At 43.8% G+C, this 22,031-nt stretch overlaps 1 protein-coding gene across 1 annotated transcript in view; it reads left to right on the top strand.

Moving 5' to 3' along the window:
- ELK3 (ETS transcription factor ELK3) overlaps positions 1–22,031 on the top strand; it is an 84,839-nt gene that overhangs the window by 40,354 nt on the left and 22,454 nt on the right. The window contains exon 2 of the mRNA XM_029601561.1: positions 12,375–12,583. Within this exon, the coding sequence (XP_029457421.1) occupies positions 12,377–12,583 (207 nt within the window). The 5' untranslated portion in view covers positions 12,375–12,376. The remainder of the gene's footprint in view (positions 1–12,374; positions 12,584–22,031) is intronic.

The following is a 22,031-nucleotide window of genomic DNA, read 5'->3' as shown; positions in this document are numbered from 1 at the left end:
GGTGACTCCAAACACGGAACCCAGCATTGTGTACCTGTAGTTAGGATTATTTTTCCCTATGTGCATCACTTTGCACTTGTTCACATTAAATTCCACCTGCCATCTAGATGTTCAGTTCCCCAAAGGTGCTTCTTCAGTTCATCACAATCTGTTCATGTTTTAACAACTTTGAATAATTTTGCATCATCTGCAAATTTGATTACCTCACTCATGGTTCCCTTTTCCAGATCATTTATGAATATGTTAAATAGCCGGCCCCTGTCACATGGAAGGAGCACTGGATGGCCGGCGCCATCTTTAAAAATGGCGCGGGCCATCCAGTGGTCCTACCATGTGACAGGGGCCAGCCAATGGCACGGATACCCTGTCACATGGTAAGGGCAAAGGGCCATCGGTGCCATTTTGATTAGTGGCAGCCGACGGCCCAGGAGCGGGAGATCGCTCCCGGGACCCCCCACTGGACCACCAGGTACCTGTAAAATGTTTTTTGGGGGGGGTTGGGAGCGTGGGGGAAGCAAAGGGATTAGTTTTAAAGGGTCAGGGTGGGTTTAGGGGTTATTTTTGTGTGCCTTTTTCCCGCCCTCCCCCAAAACGATAAGAGAACCCCTACGATCAATATCGTGGGGTTTTCCTATCATTTCAGGGGAGCCCCCGATTTCTGACGATTTTGAAAATATCGACGATATTTTCAATCGTCCGAAGCCCGATTCACATCCCTACGTGGTCTCGGTACAGATCCCTGAGGCACTCCACTGTTTACCTTTCTCCACTGAGAACTTACCATGTAGTCTTACTCTTTGTTTTCTATTTTTTAACCAGTTTTCAATTCATAATAGGACATTGCCTCATTTCCCATGACTTTTTCTCAGGAGTCTCTCATGGGGAACTTTGTCAAATGCTCTTTGAAAATCCAAATACACTGTATCGACTGGCTCCCCTTTATCCACATGTTTATTAACCCCTTCAAAGAATTGTAGCAGATTACTGAGACAAGACTTCCCTTGTGTAAAGCCATGCTGGCTGTGTCCCACTATGTGTTCTGTGATTTTGTTCTTTAGAATAGTTTCTACAATTTTTCGTGGAACTGACACTCACTGGTCTACAGTTTACCGGATCACCCATGGAGCCTTTTTTAATGATCAGCTTTACCTTAGCCACCCTCCAATCCCCAGGTACACAAGATGATTTTAATGATAGGTTACAAATTACCTGGAATAGACCTGCAGTTTCATTTTTTTAGTTCTTTCAGAACTCTGGGGTCCAGGCAATTTGTTACTCTTTAGTTTGTCAACCTGCCTTATAACATCTTCTAGGTTCACCGTGATTCGTTTCACTTCTTTCAAATCATTGCCGTTAAATATGGTTTCTGACATTCATATCTCCTCAACAGTCTCTTCAGTAAACACTGAAGCAAAGAATTAATTTAGTCTTTCTGCTAGGGCCTGCTTTCTCTAAGTACCCTTGACCCCTCAAGTCATCTAATGGTTCAACCCACACAGGCTTCCTGTTTCGGATATATTTAAAAAAAAGATTTTATTATTTTTTTGCCTGCCTTATCAATATTTTACATTTAGCTTGACAATGTTTATTCTTTTTCCTATTTTCTTCAGATGGATCCTTTTTCCAATTTTTTAAAAATTTCTTTTGGCTATAATAGCCTGTTTCACCTCACCTTTTAAACATGCTGGCAGTTGTTTGGCCTTCCTCCCACCTTTTTTAATGTACAGAATACACTGGTCTAGGCTTCCAAGATAGTATTTTTTTTTTAAATGTTGATGCCTGAAGTAAACTCTTAACCTTTGTGGCTGGAGGCTGGCTGGGTAGGGGGAGGGGCTCGGAGGCTGGCTGTAGGAGATGGGTCAAAGCTGGCTAGGAAGAGGCTGACTGGCTGTAGGAGGGAGTCGGGACTGGCTAACTGATGTTTACAGGGGAAGGATGGGAATCGGGGTATACTGGTGCTGAGCTGGTGTGGAGGAAGGGACCACAAAGTCGTGGGGAAGTGTTATGTTGGGGTCACCAAGCCCCTGTTGTTCATGTGGATGGTGGGGTATTCTGTAACAGAAAGCCCCCCCTATTCTCAAGAATAATGATGGGAGCTCCACAGCTTCGACATAACGCTTCATGCTGCCCACAAGAATGACAATGGGGGCTTGGCTTAAGCATAGGAAAAAATGTGCTTCTATTTCTAGTTTTCCAGTTTTGGATTACATACAGAGTCTTGCTTATTGGGGTTTTCATTTCAGTTCTTGTCTGCATATTTATAATTTTTGGCCAACTTCTGTATGTGGTGAAGGTCTTTCTGTGTTCTTGCAAGTGTGACCAAGCCGACGTATTCTGTTAGTATTTAGAGATCTGTAGCATGTCTTGTTCCTTGTGTTTTCCCAACAGGAAGTGTATTGGTATTATAGGGCCCAGAGTAGTATTTGCAGTGCAACCTTTTTATACGTAGGGTTGTTACTGTTGGAGTCCTGCGAGTTAGTACTGCTCTGATATGGCACATTTGCTATATATGCTGAATGGGGTTTTTGTTTTATTTTTATTATTTCACAGTATGCCTGCTACTGGAGTGCTTTTGTGGTATTGTTATTTAGATAACACCAGAATTTGAATTTTGTTTGTATGGTGAGGTGTATGGGCAAATGTCCTGCTCTGTCTCCATTTTTGGAAGCGTGTGTCTCTGGGAGAGGGGAGGCAAGGCAGGAGGGTTCTATGGATATAAAACATGGGGTAGATTTTCAAAGGGATATGCGCATAACCCCTGAAAAGCTACCCCAAGCTGCCCCTGCGCACGCCGAGCCTATCTTGCATAGGCTCGGCGGCGCGTGCAAGCCCCGAAACGCGCGTATGTCCCGGGGCTTTCAGAAATGGGTGCCGGGGCGTGGCGGTGGTCCGGGGGCAGGGCCGGGGGTGTTCGAGTCCTCCAGCACTGCGGCTGTGCCGGAGGTTTGTGTGCTGGCAGCCCGCCGGCAGGCGTAACTTTTGAAACAAAGGTAGGCAGGGGGATTTAGTTAGGGCTGGGGGGGTGGGTGCGGTTGAAATGTTCCCTCCGAGGCCGCTCCGATTTCGGAGCGGCCTCGGAGGGAACGGAGGCAGCCTGTGCGGCTCGGCACGCACAAGTTGCACAATTGTGCATCCCTTTGCGTGCGCCAATCCGGCATAGATTTGTTCGCGCTGGGTTGCGCGAACAAATCTGCGCCCACATGCAGGTTTTAAAATCTGCCCCTATATGTTTACGGAACTAGAGGTATAAGATTTATAATGGGTTTGTTTTGCACATACAGTGACAAGAATGAGCCTTACTCTTAAGCCAGGGGATGATCTCACTCTCTCAAATCTACTGCTAATTCTCTTTTTAATACTTGTATTGTGCAAAACAGGTTCTTTCTGAAGCTTGTATGGTGCACTATATACAGGCAACATAGTGAGAACATAAGAACATGCCATACTGGGTCAGACCAAGGGTCCATCAAGCCCAGCATCCTGTTTCCAACAGTGGCCAATCCAGGCCATAAGAACCTGGCAAGTACCCAAAAACTAAGTCTATTCCATGCTACTGTTGCCAGTAATAGCAGTGGCTATTTTCTAAATCAACTTAATTAATAGCAGGTAATGGACTTCTCCTCCAAGAACATATCCAATCCTTTTTTAAACACAGCTATATTAACTGCACTAACCACATCTTCTGGCAACAAATTCCAGAGTTTAATTGTGCATTGAGTGAAGAAGAACTTTCTCCGATTAGTTTTCAATGTGCCCCATGCTAACATCATGGAGTGCCCCCTAGTCTTTCTATTATCTGAAAGACTAAATAACCGATTCACATCTACCCGTTCTCGACCTCTCATGATTTTAAACATCTCTATCATATCCCCCCCTCAGCCGTCTCTTCTCCAAGCTTAAAAGTCCTAACCTCTTCAGCCTTTCCTCATAGGGGAACTGTTCCATTCTCCTTATCATTTTGGTCGCCCTTCTCTGTACCTTCTCCATCGCAATTATATCTTTTTTAGATGCGGCGACCAGAATTGTACACAGTATTCAAGGTGCAGTCTCACCATGGAGCGATACAGAGGCATTATGACATTTTCTGTTTTATTCACCATTCCCTTCCTAATAATTCCCAACATATTGTTTGCTTTTTTGACTGCTGCAGCACACTGAACTGACGATTTCAATGTGTTATCCACTATGACGCCTAGATCTCTTTCTTGGGTGGTAGCACCTAATATGGAACCCAACATTGTGTAACTATAGCATGGGTTATTTTTCCCTATATGCATCACTTTGCACTTATCCACATTAAATTTCATCTGCCATTTCAATGCCCAATTTTCCGGTCTCACAAGGTCTTCCTGCAATTTATCACAATCTGCTTGTGAATTAACTACTCTGAACAATTTTTTATCATCTGCAAATTTGATTACCTCACTCGTATTTCTTTCCAGATCATTTATAAATATATTGAACAGTAAGGGTCCCAATACAGATCCCTGAGGCACTCCACTGTCCACTCCCTTCCACTGAGAAAATTGTCCATTTAATCCTACTCTCTGTTTCCCTTCTTTTAGCCAGTTTGCAATCCACGAAAGGACATCGCCACCTATCCCATGACTTTTTACTTTCCTAGAAGCCTCTCATGAGGAACTTTATCAAATGCCTTCTGAAAATCCAAGTACGCTACATCTACAGGTTCACCTTTATCCACATGGTTATTAACTTGAAAGTCCTTTTTAATCAGGCGAGTGGTGCCCAAAGAAGTGGGACTATTTCTGTATCTTTAGGCCACAGTTTCTTGGTCCTTAATGATCTTATCTCTTTCTACATGTAACCTGCTGGCTCACTAGATGGCGTACTATCTCCATAATCCACAAGGGCTTTGCTTTAAATGGCTTTATGTTTGCTGTGCAAGGTTAAATGGTTTGTACTATACTTTACAGTGGAGAACATTCTGGCCTGGGCAATGTCAGGAAAAAGGACACTTGGGGGAATGGTAAGTGTGGGGGGAGTATTTGGAAGCCCTTGTCTCCTGGGAGGGCGCATTATAGGGAGGTCAAACGTTTGTCCTGTGTGTTAACATTGGGAAAATTCTGGAGTGTGGGGCCAAGGACAGGCCCAGTAGATAGTGTCGGAGGTTATGTGCGACAAGTGTGACTCTGAGCCAGTGACATCGTACGGGTGGAGTGGTATAAAAGGGTGCGTTTCCTGTGTGGAATGGCTGGTTGTCTGAGGAAGGGGATCCGAGTGGAGTCCTGGAGGAGCATCTAATACCTTACCTTCTGGTATTATTTATTTATTTATTCATTTATTTATTTATTTAAGGGTTTCTTATATACCGAGGCACATTTGCAAAACATCACCTCGGTTCACAATGTAACATAACTTAGCAACAAGCTTTACAATAATAATAATAATAATAATAACTTAGCAACAAGCTTTACAATAATAACATTAACAGGTAGCGGTTAATAGGGCAGGGGATGATAATACGAGAAATATATACAAATGTACATGTTAGTTTTAACAATAAAGTTATATAAAGCAATCAGGATAATTAGCAGGGTGAAGTAATAGATGAAGTAATAGATGAAGTAATAGATGAATTGCTGAGAGAGTTTGGAGAGTGGTGAAGTGGAGAAGGAGAACCAGGGTTTTCCCAAAAGTCCCTGAAGAGCAGCTTTCAGTTGGAATGTGTGAAGACACAAGAGAAGAGAGTTGTGGAGAACAAATAGGTGCTGAGTGAGAAGTCTGGAGTTGAAATTTGGACACAGGAGTTGTGGTGGTGGTGGACCTGGGAAGAGAGGTACTGGACTGGTTTATTTCACTGCAGAGCTCGGGACCAGCACTTGCCAGAGCTGCTTATGGTGTGTGAGGACTGAATGTGAGCTGCTTCAGTTCTGTGAGTATAGAATCATTATTTATTTATTTATTTTTAGTTTTTATATACCGATGTTCCTGTATAATATACATATCACACCGGTTTACATGGAAATAAAACTGATGCCTCGGAGAGGCAGTTTACATCGAAACATTTTTAACATTTTTAACAGCATAACCAAAGGGGCAGGGGAAAAGGATTATGATTTCTTTGGAGGGAAGAGATATACCAGGGACTTTCCAAGGATCCCAGGAGTGGGAGAAGTGAGAGAAATTGCCCCAAGGAGAAGTTGTGGAGAGAGCCTGTGGGAAAAGTTAGCTAGAGTTGCAGAGGTTCTGGGGAATAGTGAAGAAGAGTAAAAATGTAATAGCTGGGAAAAGGAAGCTATTGGACTGTGGTGTTTTGTGATCTGACCAGGATGGCAAATAAAGTGACTATGGATATGGACTCTGATTTGAACAGGATGCTTTTCTCCACTGCTGGTTTTTTGTAAGTTTTAAAATAAATGTTTTAAGTTTTGGAGCACAAGTGACGTATGGGACATTGGGATGGTTGGACTTTAAGTGAGAGTCCCTTCAGCCCCCACCAGCTCACGATGCCCTGAGAGACTGTCATACCCCACCCTGTTTGAGCCCAATTAGTGCTGGGAAGGTGGCCCCTGGGGAAGATGGGGTCACACATATATAGTACAGAATAGTCGCTTAGTACTGACACTTCTGTTAGAAATGCTTCATTTTTTCCTGGTTTTCTAGCTGGTTGTCATTTTTTCCTGGTTGTCTTTTTTCCTGGTTTTCTAGCTGGTTGTCATTTTTTCCTGGTTTTCTAGCATCAAGCTTTTAATTGGTTGGTTTGGGAAGGAATAATTGTACTCTCTGATTTATGTGAAGACTGTATGTAAGAAGGAATGACTAACTGTAAGCTTAAAGTGAGTAGAGGGAGCTGGGAGCAGAGTTGGGAGTGGAGCTTGGTTAATTTCCGTGGCCGCCTCATAATCAAAAAGGCAATTCTACTTTCCTTGCCCGCACAAGCTACTCGGCGTGTTTTTTTTAATTTGCCATACTGGGTCAGACCAAAGGTCCCTCAGTCCCAGGATCCTGTTTCCAACATTGGCCAGTCCAGCTCACTAGTACCTAGCAGGATCCCAAAAGGTCGATAGATTCCTTCCTGCTCAACCCAGGGATAAGCAGAGGATTTTCCCAACTCTAACTTAATAATGATGAATGGACCTTTCTTCCAGGAATTTGTCTAAACCTTTTTTTTTTTTAACCCAGCTACATTAACAGCTTTTACCACATCCCAAATGACTTCCAGAGTTTAATTATGCATTCAGTAAAAAAAAAAGGTTCTTCTGTTTCATATGTGCAATTTAGTAACTTCATTGTGCGCCCCTAGGCTTTGCATATTTTGAAAGAGTACACAACCGATTGGCATTTATCCATTCTACTCCACTGTAATTTGGGGTGCTCTTCCCTACGAGCATCACTTTGAACTCCACATTAAATTTAACCTGGCATTTGGATACCCAGTCTCCCAGTCTTCTTGCTTTGTATGCACTTGATAAGATTTATCATCATTTTTTTGCCTCTACAAGCTTGTCATCAAATTCTCTCTTGGCCTCCTCATTAATGTTTTACATCTAACTTGCCAGTGCTTATTCTCTTTCCTATTTTCCTCATCTGGAACTGCTTTCCATTTCTTTTCGCTCTTATTTCCAATTAGCATCCCCATTTTGTACATTTCAGTTATCAGCCCTTTTTACTGTGTCCTCCCCAAAATTGTTTTTCTTGGCAATACCCTTCCATATCTAGCATTGCAGGACTGTAGGGTCTTCCTATCCCATCCAGTAAGATGTCACAATATCCGTTTAATAATGAAAGACCAAGAAAGAGATGCATCCCATGATGCAGTGCTTCAGCTGGACTTCCTTGATTCATACACATGCAAGCCTAGTGCCTTTGAGATCTTTAAAATGTATTCGGCCTTCTTCTTTCCTGAATCCTTGGAAGTGTCGACCTAAAAGTACACTCATTAAGATTTTATTTTCCTGGTATTTTTCTGTCCTTAGGTGTTCTTGTTGGATAGGTCTTTACCGTTCTATTTTTCAAGAGAATGTGGGACAACTAAAAGCACTTTTGTTTGGCACAGATGCTTCGTTATTCCGGGTTGTCAGCATAGTATTGTATATCTTCTCTGCTGTGCTTCCTCGAAATCAAACACTGAATGAAAGAGCAAGAAATAAAGAATAAGAGTAAAATCGAAGTGTAGTCATTGTGCTCTTGTTGTTTTCTGCGTGTTCTGCTAGTTTCTTTGAAATTCACACTGAATTTTTGCTAGATTTCCTTTATTGTATGAAATCTATATTGGAAGAAAGAGTATTTTTTTGTTTTCAAACATCTTTTATAAGATAGGGAATAAAGCTACCAGCGCCACTCCAGATTCTCAGTGGTCTTTCAGGCTGAGGATATCGTTCGCTTGGAAATGGATCAGGACCTTTGCTGCTTCCATCCAGAAATTTGCTTTTTATTCAACAAAAAGTGAAAAATATAAGTAATAAAATATATTAGGACAAGAAAGGAAGCCAAAGAATAAGAGTGAATGAGGACATATGTGGAGTCCAGAAACAACCAAGCAGCCTGCAGGAGCTCATAATGCTGCTTTTAAAGCCTAGTTTTGTAGGGAACTTCATTAATGAAGGCCATGCAGGCTGTGTTAAGGACATTATTAGAGTAATACTTTAATTTATTTTTTTTTAATGAAATACACTGCTCAGCCTTTCTTTAAGGCAGATGTTATGGAAACTGAACTGTACACCTTGTTCTTTCATTTATTTGGGAACTATAATCGTGGTAAAATATTTGGATGTAACTCGTGTATCCACCTGCCTCGTTTATTGTAGTTTGGTCCACTCATTGGCTTCAGCTCATTAAGAGGTTCACTAAAATTTAGTAGGCGCATCTCCTGAGCAGAAGTCCTGAGCAGAAGTCCTGAGCAGAAGTCCTATTTGGCAGTGATAATGTGCTGGTCAGCTAAAACTGGTCATTCAACCAGAGCCAGTTTGTCAGCATTAAAACTTTGGGCAGTCTTTTTAGATTGGAAAGTTGGCATATACATGAAAAAATTAAATAAAAATGTTTAATGAAGCAAAGAGATTGCAGTATGTGCTAGCCACACCACAGTGTAACGTACAAAAAAACTAGCAAGATTTTCTCCGTTTCAGTAGCGGGATTACCAGGGAGGAACTTAAGAGTAAAGCTTACCAGACTTGTCCTGGGAACCTCAGGGTCGGCTGGGTTTACAGGACATCCATTATGAATATGCATGAGATAAATTAGCATGGAGTGGGTTGCCAATGTATGCAAATTTAGCTCACGCATATTCATTGTGCATAACCTGAAAGCCTCACTGACTGCAGGGTCCCCTGGACAGGTTTGGGAAGCCCTGTGTTAGCTGAAGAGTTAAGATGATTTTCTTCCCTTATTTCCCCTTCCATTTCTCCCTGTCTCTCTTTCTTCTTTTCCCTACCTCTTCCTGCTTATTCGTCTGCGGCTCCCCCCATCTCTCCACTTACTTTCTTCCCTGCCCTCATTTCTCTGTTCTTCTCTCGCCTCATCTTCCTGCTTCTTCTTCTCTCTCTTTGCTACTCCCCCTCCCCCGTCACTTTCCACTCTGTCTCCCTCTTTGCCCCAATCTTCTCCCGTCTTCTTCTGTCCTTTCCTTGGTTCATCCAACCTTTCGTTAAAAAGTTCTGCTCTCCTTTTGGAGGATGTGGTGCTCACTTTGAGTCGGTGGGGTTGAATGGTCTCTGATACTTTGAAAAAAACAATGGCAACCTCTTATTTTCCACCATGCAAGTCTTTTGCTCTTCACTTTTGTCTTTGCTACGCTGCAGCCTTTTGTATTCTAATTCACTGTGAGCTGGGTCAGTTTCTTAGAATTCCACTGTGTTATGTAATTTCCCAGTATTCGTATTGATCTTTTATACTAGGCAATGCTTTCTCCTGAAGAATTAGCCTTGAAAGTGCTTGCACTCAGTACAGTAAGTGAGATTACTCTTCATTTAGTCTGAAACTAGCACTTCCGAATCACTAGCCGGGCTGTGATTCGGAAGTGAGTCAGATGTAGGCGACTCGTTTTCCTGCGTCAAATTTTCCTATATTCGGCTTGCAACCTGCAGCGATACAAGGACAGTGGTGGAAATCGAGAACTAAGATGTAGATGAGCAGAATGTAAGAGGATTGTACACAGGCAGAGGATGCATCCTTGTAAGAGATCTGCATAAGTGCAGGACATAAGAGAATTGCACAGGGGGAGCCTATGCGTCCTTACTGAGAGATCTGTATACGTGGAGGACATGAGGATTGTATACTTGCTGCTGGAAGCAATGAATTAGTGAAGACGTTAAAGACTTTCTTATCCATTTGTGTTGCTGTTTGAAATTTTTAGTGTGTGTTACTTACTCAGTGAGCCACCTAGAGCTTAGGTTTAAGCGGCATATAAAAACTTTGAAATACATAAAATTAAATAAAGTCCACAGCCTTGCTGTCAGAGATCTCTGTATGAGTCGGACATAGGAGAACTGTACGGAGATAGAGTACACATCCTTACTATTAGATCTGCACATGGGCAGGACATTCAAGGAATGTACATCAGAGAGTCTGCATCCTTACAGTGTAAGAGGGCTGTATATGTGCAGGACATGAGCATTATATATATGGGCTGAGTCTGCAGCCTTACCGTAAGAGATCTGTACCTGGGCAGAGCATAGGAGGATTGTCCATAGGCAGAGTACACATCCTCGCTGTAAGAGATCTCTGCATGTGTTGGAAAGTGAGGCTGTACTTTTTACTACAAACTGTCAGTGATATTTGATGCTTCCTGCCTCTACTAGTAACACATTCCCTCTGTAAGCTGTTAAATAGATCAGCCCCAGAACTGGTAGCCAGCCCTTCCATCTCAGAGTTAGCTACATGTATGCAACCGATGTATTACATTAATTTATAAAGCACATGAGGATCCAGTTTAAGTGAAAGGTACAATATAAATCTTGTTCCTTCATTCTCTCAGAGAGTATACCTGTATGAAGGAGGTCTGCTGAACAGCTTAGTATTCCAAGTGCTCATTTCTAACTAAAAAGAAAGCATGCCCAGGCGCAGAGTTAGAAATAACTGTGAATAAAAGTGTTTTACTCTTGCATCAAGTAACAATGCTAGAAAAGGATAGTCTGTCTCCTTGTAAGCTTGCAACAGCTTTCCAATAGCTGTAGCAATGGCAGCTAAAGAGAGACTGTGCCGACCCTCAGAGAGGATCCCATGCGCCACCTTGTGGCGGACACCGAAACGGAATGCGCAGTAGGGCCTCATTGCTGCTTTCCCTTGGAATGCGATGATGTAACTGTGAGAGAGTAAATGCTGTGCATCGCACAGGCAAGCATCCCTGACGGAGCACCACGGGAAAGGATTTCAGTGCATGCCCCAAGTACATTGTGAGGGCCAAGGCCAAAGGCCAGGTGTCTTCAGCATTAAAGGAGCACCACGGGAAAGGATTTCAGTGCATGCCCCAAGTACATTGTGAGGGCCAAGGCCAAAGGCCAGGTGTCTTCAGCATTAAAGGAGTGGGGAGAGGGGGTGTTTCAGAATCCTTGAACGCAGCTGTGCCTCAACCTGTCTTAGTGACCCTAAAGGCAGTCTGGTTTTCAAGATATCCACAATGAATACCCATGAGATGAATTTGCATATATTGGAGACCTAGTATATGCAAATTCATTGTAATTTTTACATATCACCATTGCTGATAAGTTGCTGAAATACAGTATAATATGAAAAATTCACAGCCTAGGGTGGGAGGGGAACGGGGGGAGGGAGTCCCATCTATTGTACAACAGTGACACCTACTGTCTAGACTAGGGGTGCATGCAGACCAGGGTTTGGAAGGAACAATGATCTAGCCCATGACAATACTGCCACTGCAGTGGCTGGGCTCAACAGGAGTATTAAAAATGGGGCAAATCCCCAGATAGTTGCAAATGAAGGTTTATGGTACTGTAGCCCAACAGAGGCCACTTCTGATTGTGCTGGAAGCCTAAAAATGCATGAGGAAACTGCTAGGCCCAAAAATATATATAATATGAATTCCTCCCTACCAGAGTGGAAGTCAAATAGACCCTACCGTAAGATATGACATTTCTCGGCACTCAGAGCCATGGTGATGTTTTTCTTTTACTGCTGAGTTATTTTTAACATGTACATTATACTCTCACCCATGTGTACAGCTGCTAAGTAAACACAGCTGGCTATTGGACCTTGTCTTCCAAATTCATTTTATCCCTTTATAATTCTCCTCTATAGCAGCACCTTGTCACATGCCTCAGCTTGATTGACTCCTAATAAACGGCTGTAGAAAGTGTCCGGCATGGACAACGATTGCCTGTGATTGCATCGCCGATGCCAAAACTCCTTTACCTCTGATGTCCAGTAACATCCGCTTTTTCCTTGGGCCCCTGCAGGCATGGAGAGTGCAATCACGCTCTGGCAGTTCCTGCTGCAGCTACTACTCGACCAGAAGCACGAACATCTCATCTGCTGGACGTCCAGTGACGGCGAGTTCAAACTACTCAAGGCCGAGGAGGTGGCCAAGCTCTGGGGCCTGCGGAAGAACAAGACAAACATGAACTATGACAAACTGAGCCGGGCGCTCAGATACTACTATGACAAGGTAAGTGTGGTCCCGGGCAATGAGGCCAGGATACCGAGCTGGGGCTTGAGATTCCTGACCAACGTGCAGGTTTTAGCATTGGCCACTAAACAGTAGAAACTGTCAGGCTTACCTTTACAATGCAGCTTCCAAAGCACCAAAACAGGAAAAAAGACTTTTACTTTAAAAAATATAGACTTTTTTTGTACTAGTAAATTTAAACTCTTAAGTGGGGCATTTCTTATACTAGACTGTTAAGACCTTCTGCTCGGTTTCCCTTTCAGATTTGGATAGAAAGTGCCAGCAACACTTTTATTCTTGCACCCGCAGAACTAATAGAGCAGTTCTGATTTCATGAAAGGAAGGAACCAGCAAGTTAGCATGTGAGATCGCGGTTATCAGCCATGGTTGAGCACTGCTAACAATGGACTGGGGGTAAAAGTGACTGGCTGGGGCAGTTTTCTTTGTGCTTCTGTGAGTAACCAATTGAAAAAAAAAAAACAAAACCCACCTTTGGTCTTAGGCCTATATACTACTGCTACCTAATCCATGCCAATTGTAACATGTTGCTCCAGTCCTGATTTTGCCCCTTTCCATCTATTCACTTGTAGCCCTGTGTTTATTACAGCAATTGGAGCTACAGGTTCATAGGTGTGCTGTGGCAAAACGCAGAAATGGCTAAACAGGTCAAGACTGACCAGGGTCAGTTGGAAATCCTGGTCACAAAAGCAGCAGAAATCAAGGTGGCAATTGGAAACTACTGTCAGTGGAAACTCCAGACCAGTTAGTAACTCACCCTGCAGTTATCTGTGCCCCATCACCTCCTGGTCCTATTGTTTTGCTTGCTAACAGCTATCATCGTGTAGAACAATGCAGGTTGTAGCACTCACTGTGCCACTGCTGTCACGTGAGGGAGCAGATCCAGTGTTGTTTCAAGACCACAGATGGATTGTTATGGTTGAGTGGGGTTACATACGCACGGCGATCAGACAGATATTTCATTTCTGTTTAGATATATCAACTGCATGGGGAAGGCACGAAGAATCCAGAGGACGATTATTACTTGCTAGTGTCTGACACTTTATAAACACAAACTGGGAGAAACCTTTTAGTTTTTCTGGCCCTACCTATCCCATATCAAGGGGATGGGGTCTAGTAGGTAGTACACGTGGAATCAGAAGAGGTCATACTCAACGTGAAGCTAGAAATAGGTGCAATGACATCATGCCACAGACAGTACTGTCTTGTTACATTGCTATGGATGAAACGTGCTCTGTGCCTACTTGGTAGAAAAGTTCTGGCCACTAGAAGCTGTGTCCAAGCGCACTGTAGCAAAATAGTTCTGTATCTCTAGAGTAACACAGACCCGTTTAGTGTACAATACTACCAATGAACTACAAGGTGAATTGGGCCGTTTAAAGATATCGACGTTATCTTTCTATTTCTACTACCACTACTTATCATTTCTATAGCACCGTAGAGAGCCTTTCACTTGTAGGTTCCTGTTTCAAAATTGGCTCTGGTTGCTTGTGTCAAAGTCATTGCCATCTGAAAGCTGTTTGGTGTCTTCTCGGAAATGAGTTGGAATTTGCAATCTAGTTCCTGGTGGCTACATCACAACCACTTCCACCACAGTTTGGCAATAATTAACGCCAGTGTTGACAGTCTCAGTAAAGAGGCCAATGACTGCACGGGCATGGAGACTGGATTGTCTTCGGACCCCTAGATTCATTGGCAAGGCAGAGTGAGGAATCTTATACTGTTACTGGCTATAGTTTTCTGTGAATAAATTTCACTTCCCAGTGCTGTAAATTTGACACCATTCACAAATACTAAATTCTGGAGGGAAAAAATCTACCAGATCAAAATGAGCTAACAAAAGAAAAATCATTGTATAAAAATGCTTTAGAACTGAGTAGCGCTTTCAAAAAGCACCATTCCTTGTTTTGGGAGCACAGTGAGCAAGCACATATCTACCAGAGCCCATTTAGTGATCCAACAAGAATCACTAACTATAGTAGAACAGTCCCCATGCTGAAAGCTGCTGCCGGAGGAGATGGCCTTGGCTGGCATATGAAAACAGCTCTGGGCACAGAAGCAACTCTGAAAGCTGAGTTTTACAGAATGGTCATTGGGCATCCCATGAGTAACTACTGATATGCAAAGAGACCATTTCCCACAGTGAAATGGAAACAGGGTTTTCTTTCTTTTTAATTACAATACAAATGCATATGTGACCCCTGTCTGGGTTCACTAGAAAGGTGCCATTCAGAACTTTCCAGTGGTAGGAGGTGCATAGAGTTGTGTATCGAGTGTTGAGTGATGGTTGGTGCCTTTCCCCCAAAGGGGAAGGCCTTGATCTGAGGACATAAAAAGTGTGTCCACAAGTACTGGGAGGGCGTTGTGAGATGGATCTTACAGTATATGGGAGGCTAGTCCCTGAGGCCTTCACGGTTAGTTAAGGGCTGAGGAAGTTTGCTGAAGGAACAGTAGAGAGCTCCCTCCAATATGGTTGCAGGTCAACAAGAGTAAGGACCCCAAATCCATGGGGCCCCTGGTTCTGTCTGGGGAAGCCTACAGTTGCAGAAGGGTTGTAAGAAACAAAGGTTTCCCATTTGGGTTCTTCCATGGGTCTCAAGGAAGAGAGAGAGACCTTGGTAAGGAGCTTCAGAGATAAAACTATCTAGGTAGGGGATTTTCTCCTGCAGTGATTGGGGCTAAACTGAGTAACATCTGAGAAAGTTTTTGTGATTTGACTGAGAAGCTGCCTTTTATATTAAGTGTTGGACTGTATTTCTCAATTTTTTCTCGCTTTCTGGACTTTGATCTCTAAAATAAATTCTTCTGTCTGTTTGGAACACCCTCTGATTGTGGACAGTTGTAGTTTGCACATAAGTCTCCCCTTGGGCTTCCCAGCTTTTGTTAGTCCTCAACTGATGTGAATTCTAGTTTGAGGGGCTGCAGAAAGGTCATTCACCACCTCTGCAGCCACTGGTGACCTCTGACAAAAGGGGAGGAGGGGTTACATATCTTTAAAGCAGCACTAGAGGCTGGGTTCCTCAGAAAAGCGACTGACGTCATGCCTAGCTTCTTTGAGTCTATTTCTAGGTTCTCTTTCTATTTTTGTCTGGTTCCTCCTTGTATCTTTTTTTTTTTTTTTGCAGCAAAAAGGAAAATACCACAGGCAGAGTTACCTATTCATGTGACTCATGGATTTTTCTGACATGAGGCCTGTGTGTTTATAGAAAGGATGTGGGACTTCTGGCGATGACATTAGACTGAGTGGAGGTCCCACTCCGGGCTCCTTGAGAGTCCGCAATAAAATTCATATTTTTCTGCTATTCCCCCCTCTGGAAACGGCCCCTCTCCCGGATAAGTCGAGGCGCTAAAGTCTGCTGATCGATTTGAACTTAAGTCATGGTTGGGAAAAACCCCGGGATGATGAGTCGGCTATGAAAACCTCCACCGGACAAGACCGCTGGGACTGAAGACAAGATGGCGGCGGAGACCATGCTTTCCCCTGAGGGGGTGTCGCTCACGCTGATTAGGGAAATCATCCGCGCAGTCTCCGCCGTATTGAATGACCAGCTGCAGAAATTACAGTCATCTTTAGATGAACTACATGATAAGTGGGCCAATGATCAGATTTGACTGGCTGCCATAGAAGCCCGGGTTACACGTCAAGAAGAACGGCAAGAGGAGACCAAGAATAACGTGGCGGTCCTGCGTGCAGAAAAATCAAGACCTGGAGGACAAAGTAGATGAACTCGAAAATCGAGCTCGGCGGAATAATGTACGAGTGGTGGGCCTACCAGAGTCCTTACAGTCGGATGCCCTGCACCACTGGTTCGAAAGCTGGTTACCCACTGCGCTTGAAGTCGAGGTGACGGGCAGGCCTATTCTGGTGGAAAGGGCCCACCGGTTAGGCCCACAGGCTGAGCCGAACCGGAGACCATGCCAAGCCATAGCACTATATCTACATTACATGGATAAACATAACATATTCCAAGCCTATAGGAAAAAAAAAAAAAAGAGCTGCAATATGAAGGACATAAAATTTTGATATTCCCGGATTTCTCAGCTAGGGTACTAGCGGCACGTAGGGAAATGACCCCCTACTGCACGCAATTGTTCCAGAAGGGGATTCGCTTTCCCCTACAGTTCCCTGCAAACCTGCGGGTGTTCCATCGGGGAGAAGCCAGGATTTTCAACACTAAGGAGGCGGCACGCAGTTTCGTGGACGGCCTGTAACTGGAGCAGCGAGATAAAAGTTTTCGGAGACTTCAACGGCCAGAATTTTCTAAGAGGGCGTTGACCGGAAAAAGGCCTGCAGCAACCTTTTCAATCAAGAGGAAACTGTTTCTAGGTGACAGTCACGGGACTCTCCGGAGCCCCAGAGTTCTTGGTTCATCCTGATACCCGTGGTCTTATATTACGGGTGGCAGAAACCATATAAGCGGGGTAGACCTGGGACTTTGGGTATAGAGGTTGATCTGAATATGGGAAATGGGGTTTGTATGTTGGGGTGTGAGAGTGTATGCGCGTGTGCCCAACTTGTGGGTGGGATAGAGAGGTCTTGGACCATTGACCTACAGCATGATTGTTTCTTTTTTGGATTTTTTTCCATACACAGTTGGTACAGCACTATGGGAGGGCCTCTGCTGGGAGCCCTTCCTGCTGTAAGGGGAGAACAGAGCAGCATCGGTAACTGTTGGTCCTTTTTTTTTATGGCTAATATTGTCGTGGGTACCTTAAACATAGCGGGACTTAATTCCCCCATAAAGAGAAAAAAAATGCTCCAAGAACTTAAACGAAAAGTCTACAAGAGACTTATTTAACCGATGTCGAACATCAAAAGCTGAGAAGGGAATGGGTGGGCCAGGTCTTTTATTTGTTTTTTTCTACTAGCCAACGTGGGGTGGCGGTGTTAATTGCCAAATCCCTGTCCTTCCAAGTGGAGGATACTGTGGTTGATCCAGAGGGCAGATATCTCATAGTGTGCGGACTGTTGCAGGGTCTGAAGGTCTTATTGGTCAATGTTTATGCCCCGAACCAATATTCTCATCGCTTTTTTACCTGTCTGGTCTCTAAGCTGACGGAGTGGGAGGAGTATAGTATCCTCATGGGATACATCGGCAAAAACCCCTCGTAAAAACCTGGGGGATATGGGTATTAGCTTTCTATGTAAAGATTTGCAACTAATTGACATCTGCATTTAGACAAGGCAGGATTTACGCATTTCTCCCATCCTCACAACTTGAATGCCCGTCTGGACTATTTGCTCCTCACAGAATCGCTGTATGCCAGGGTGGAGAAGAGTTCTATAGAACCCACCCCCCTCTCTGACCATGATTTGGTGGTATGTCATCTGGGCCTGAGTTCAGAGGGTAGAATTCCCCGGATTTGGAAATGCCTCCTTGGCTGTATGAAGACCCTAAATTTGCCCCCTTTTTAAAAGCTAAGTGGGAAGCATACTGTACTCTAAATGGGGGGTGAGGTGGACGATATTGTCTTCTGGAATGCAGCCAAGGCAGTTTTACGGGGGCATATTTTAGCATATCAGGTTAGTCAAAGGAAAAAACTCAATTCCAAATTGCTGGCGTTAACCAAGAAGTTGATTGCCCTGAAGCGTTCCCATACCCAAATCCTGGATGACATTACAAAAAGAGAGCTAATGTTAACCCGCAAGGAATTTAATGCTCAAATTTACCCTTAAGGCCCAGCGTAATCTTTTATTTTATAAATTTAGACTACCAGTGGGGGAAAAAACCAGGGACATTATTGGCCAAGCTGATCAAGGGTAATAGAGGCCCTCGGGGAGTGGGGGGGGGAGGGTGTCATTAAGTGTTTAAGGGGTGACTGGCACGGGTACCGGAACCGCAGATACTTTACAGGCTTTCACCCATACACGCCCGAATTCAGTACAAATGTTTGACTCTCATAATGGCTGAACGCATCTCTTCATATTCACACTCCTTCACATAATTTAAGGTCTTTGGGCAAGGCATTACTCACAGTTCCATCACCAAAATCAGCACACTTAAATGCAGTCAGGAAAAGGGCTCTCTCTTTGGCTGGGCCAAATCTCTGGTACCCTCTTCCACTCAACATTCGATTAGGGAGGCTAGTATACAACCATTTAAGAAACAGCTAAAAACATGGTTGTTTGAGCAGGCCTACAACAAGCCGGACTAACTTTCTTTTACTGACTCTCCCATGGAATTTTGATTTAAATAAATTCTTCTAAGAAATTTATTAAATTTAGTTTTTAAATTATATTAACACTAGTGATGGTATTTTAATAGCAGCAATGTATTTTATTATTTTGTAATGCATAATATAGAACTTTAATGAGATTTCAGTAATTCCAATGGGCACTATCTAGTGTAATTTAAATTTTTAAACTTTTAATTTTAATTTAATTTAATTTTTATTTATAAAAATGACTGTTTTTTTTTACTTTACATCAGTTATGTTTTTGGGACAAAGTAAGAATGTTTTGCCCCCAACATATCTGTAAACCGACGTGAAGTGTAAACAATATGTTCGGTATATAAAAAAATGTTTAAATAAATATACACGGCCCAACCTTTTTCTTTGGAGCGTAGAGAGGCTTTTTTTCAGGACATGGTAATCCCCCAAATTTCTGACAGCGCAAAACAAAAACTAGAAGTGCCTATTCAGCCTGAGGAGGTGATGCTGGTCATAAAACAACTGACCCTTGCCAAAACTCCCAGTCAGGATGGACTCGGCCCTGAATTTTATCGTATCCTGGGACCGCAGGTAGTGGCCCCAATGGTGGCAATGTACCGGGCTGCACGACATAGGGGTTATTTGGACATGGACCAGAATATCGCCACTATGGTACTGCTCCCCAAGCCTGGCAAGGCCCATGACAGCTCAGAAGGGTACAGGCCTACCTCCTTACTTAACCAAGACGTTAAAATCCTAGCCGCCGTCTTGGCTGCCCGCTTGAGCGGGGTGCTCCGTGACATAGTGCATAGAGATCAGACAGGCTTAGTTAAGGGGCGCCTACCTACCTTGAATATCTTAAAGGCCATAATGGCGTTGCAATCCCCCCTCAGCTGGAATCCGAATGCGTCCTTATAAGCCTGGATGCAGCCAAGGCTTTAGACTGTGTGGAGTGGCCGAATTTTCTGTGGTCCCTGGGGAAGTTCGGGCTGGGTGGGGACTTCATCATTTGGGTACAGCTATTGTATACCGGCCTGCATACCCAAGTAATGGTTAATGGGGTTCTTTATCAGCCATTTTCCCTGGGGAGGGGGACCCATCAGGGCTGCCCCCTGTCCCACTTACTTTTTGTACTGGCCTTAGAACCATTGGCGATCAAGCTTCGCATGTCACCCAGGTACCAAGGTATACAAGTTAAATTGGGTTTATATGCAGATGATATGATGCTATTTGGATGGAACCCGAGAGAGATTTTGGAGGGTATTCTGTAGTCCATAGACCATTTTGGCTCCTTTGCAGGCCTCCGCCTTAATTTGGACAAATCTGAGGTTTTGCCACTGGACGCGGCTCTGCCACAGCGCTGGGTCGATTTATTCTCGCTAAGTTGGGCGAACGTATCCATAAAATATGTGGGGCTCCACCTTGATGCGCAGAATAAGAAAGTGTATGAGGCTAACCTCCTCCCAATCCTGGAAAAAACTAAATGTCCACCGGTGGCATGACCTTCCATTGTCTCTCCTGGGAAGGTGTGCCGTCGTTAAAATGGCAATTTTACCCAAATTTTTATATTGTCTTCAAATGTTGTCTCTGTGGGTAAGAGAAAAAGATCTGTGTAGCTTTAAATCTATGATAGGGAGTTCTGTTTGGGGTGGGAGGGATGCCCCTATTAAATATGACATTCTGTGTTTGGACAAGGGACTGGGAGGCACTGCCTTACCGGACTTGCGCCTCTATAATGTTGCCTGCCTACTATGCCACATACAGGATTGGGACCCAGAGGAGTTGCTAGCAGAATGGACTGCGCCTCTTTCCCCGCTTAACCTTCTACACATACCGAGCCTCAAAGTTGACACTCTGATCTCGTCCTCCTTCTGGATGAAGGCACACCGCAAGGCCTGGAAGTGGTGGCGGATGTCTATTCATCGCAGCTGTCATGTTTCCCCCTTTTTATCTCTGGTGGGAAACAGCAACTTTCTCCCGGGCCAAGGAGGGAGTATTTTTACACAATGGGCCTCCAGGGGCTTTCGTTTGCTTCGGCAATGTGTGGATGAGGACAACTTCACTATTTACTCGTTTCAACAGTTGCAAACACGGTGGGCAATCCCCTCAACACAGTCTTTTGCTTATCTTCAAGCTCGCCATTATTGTTTTCAAATATGCAAGGGAGATTGGAGCCAACTAATATTATCTAATGAGGAAGATTCTTTGTTTGATACGCCCTCTGCATTTCAACAAAATCAAGGTGTGGATGTTTCAGTTGAAAGCCGCTTTACCCACCACCCATCTACCCTACTTGGCGACTAAATGGCAGGAGGATCTGGGGGAGTCCATAACAGTGGACATTCTGAAAAGAGCCTTCTCCGGCATAGGGAGGCAACTGCCCTCTGCGGCGCTTCGGGAGACTCCGTTCAAGCTCCTACACCACACATTTCTCTCAAGAGCAAGGGGAGCCTCCAGACGTCTATGGCCTTCTGAGCTATGTCTTAAATATGGCAAAGATTTCCCACCTGTGTGCCACATGTTCTCTGGATGCACAAAACCGGGACATTTCTGGTCACAAGTCAAGGGATTGATGGAGAAAGTCCTAGGGTGTGTGGTCGGGGACATTGTTCTACTTACACCTGTTGAAGGAAAAAGAAGTACTCCCCAGAGAGGGATTAAAATATGTATGCATTGCCCTGGTACTGGCGAAAAAAACAAGTTTTACTGACCTGTCACCCACCCCACAAGCATGAAAGAGTTCAATGCAACAAACGGCACGAATGGAACTCTTGCAGAAAAATTCTATTTCCCACCCAAAAACTCTCATTGCTTTACGTAGTTACTTTTGGTTGTGGGAACGTACACTTCATTTTCTATAAGACATGCAGGTTTCGCTCCTGCGGGTTTGGGCACCTGGGTGTGTGATGTATGAATGTGTGCGTGAGTGCATGTTATGCGTTTGCTGGGAGGGGAGGGAGGGCGTTGCTACAAAAATGTGAAAATTGGATCTTTAGGAAAACCTTTGTCTACTGTTATACCGACAATTTTGGTAATATTGTAATCTTTATGTCAGCTGGTTGGCTATATATTTTGCCCATGTTTGTTCTTCCTTTGATCCTAATAAAAGATATCATTTAAAAAAAAAAAAAAAAAAGAAAGGATGTGGAATTTATTTCAATTGATAGGTTTGTCCATTTGGAGCCTATGAAGACTGATATGGCACCTCCAAACATGCATTTTGAGAAAAGATTTACAGAGCCCTATTCAGACTCCTTATTCAGCAGGCTTGTTTCAG

Source organism: Rhinatrema bivittatum, chromosome 4, assembly GCF_901001135.1.
Source record: "Rhinatrema bivittatum chromosome 4, aRhiBiv1.1, whole genome shotgun sequence".
Taxonomy (NCBI): Eukaryota; Metazoa; Chordata; class Amphibia; order Gymnophiona; family Rhinatrematidae; genus Rhinatrema; species Rhinatrema bivittatum.
Note: the sequence above shows the minus strand (reverse complement) of the source record. Positions and strands in the feature narration are given on the sequence as shown.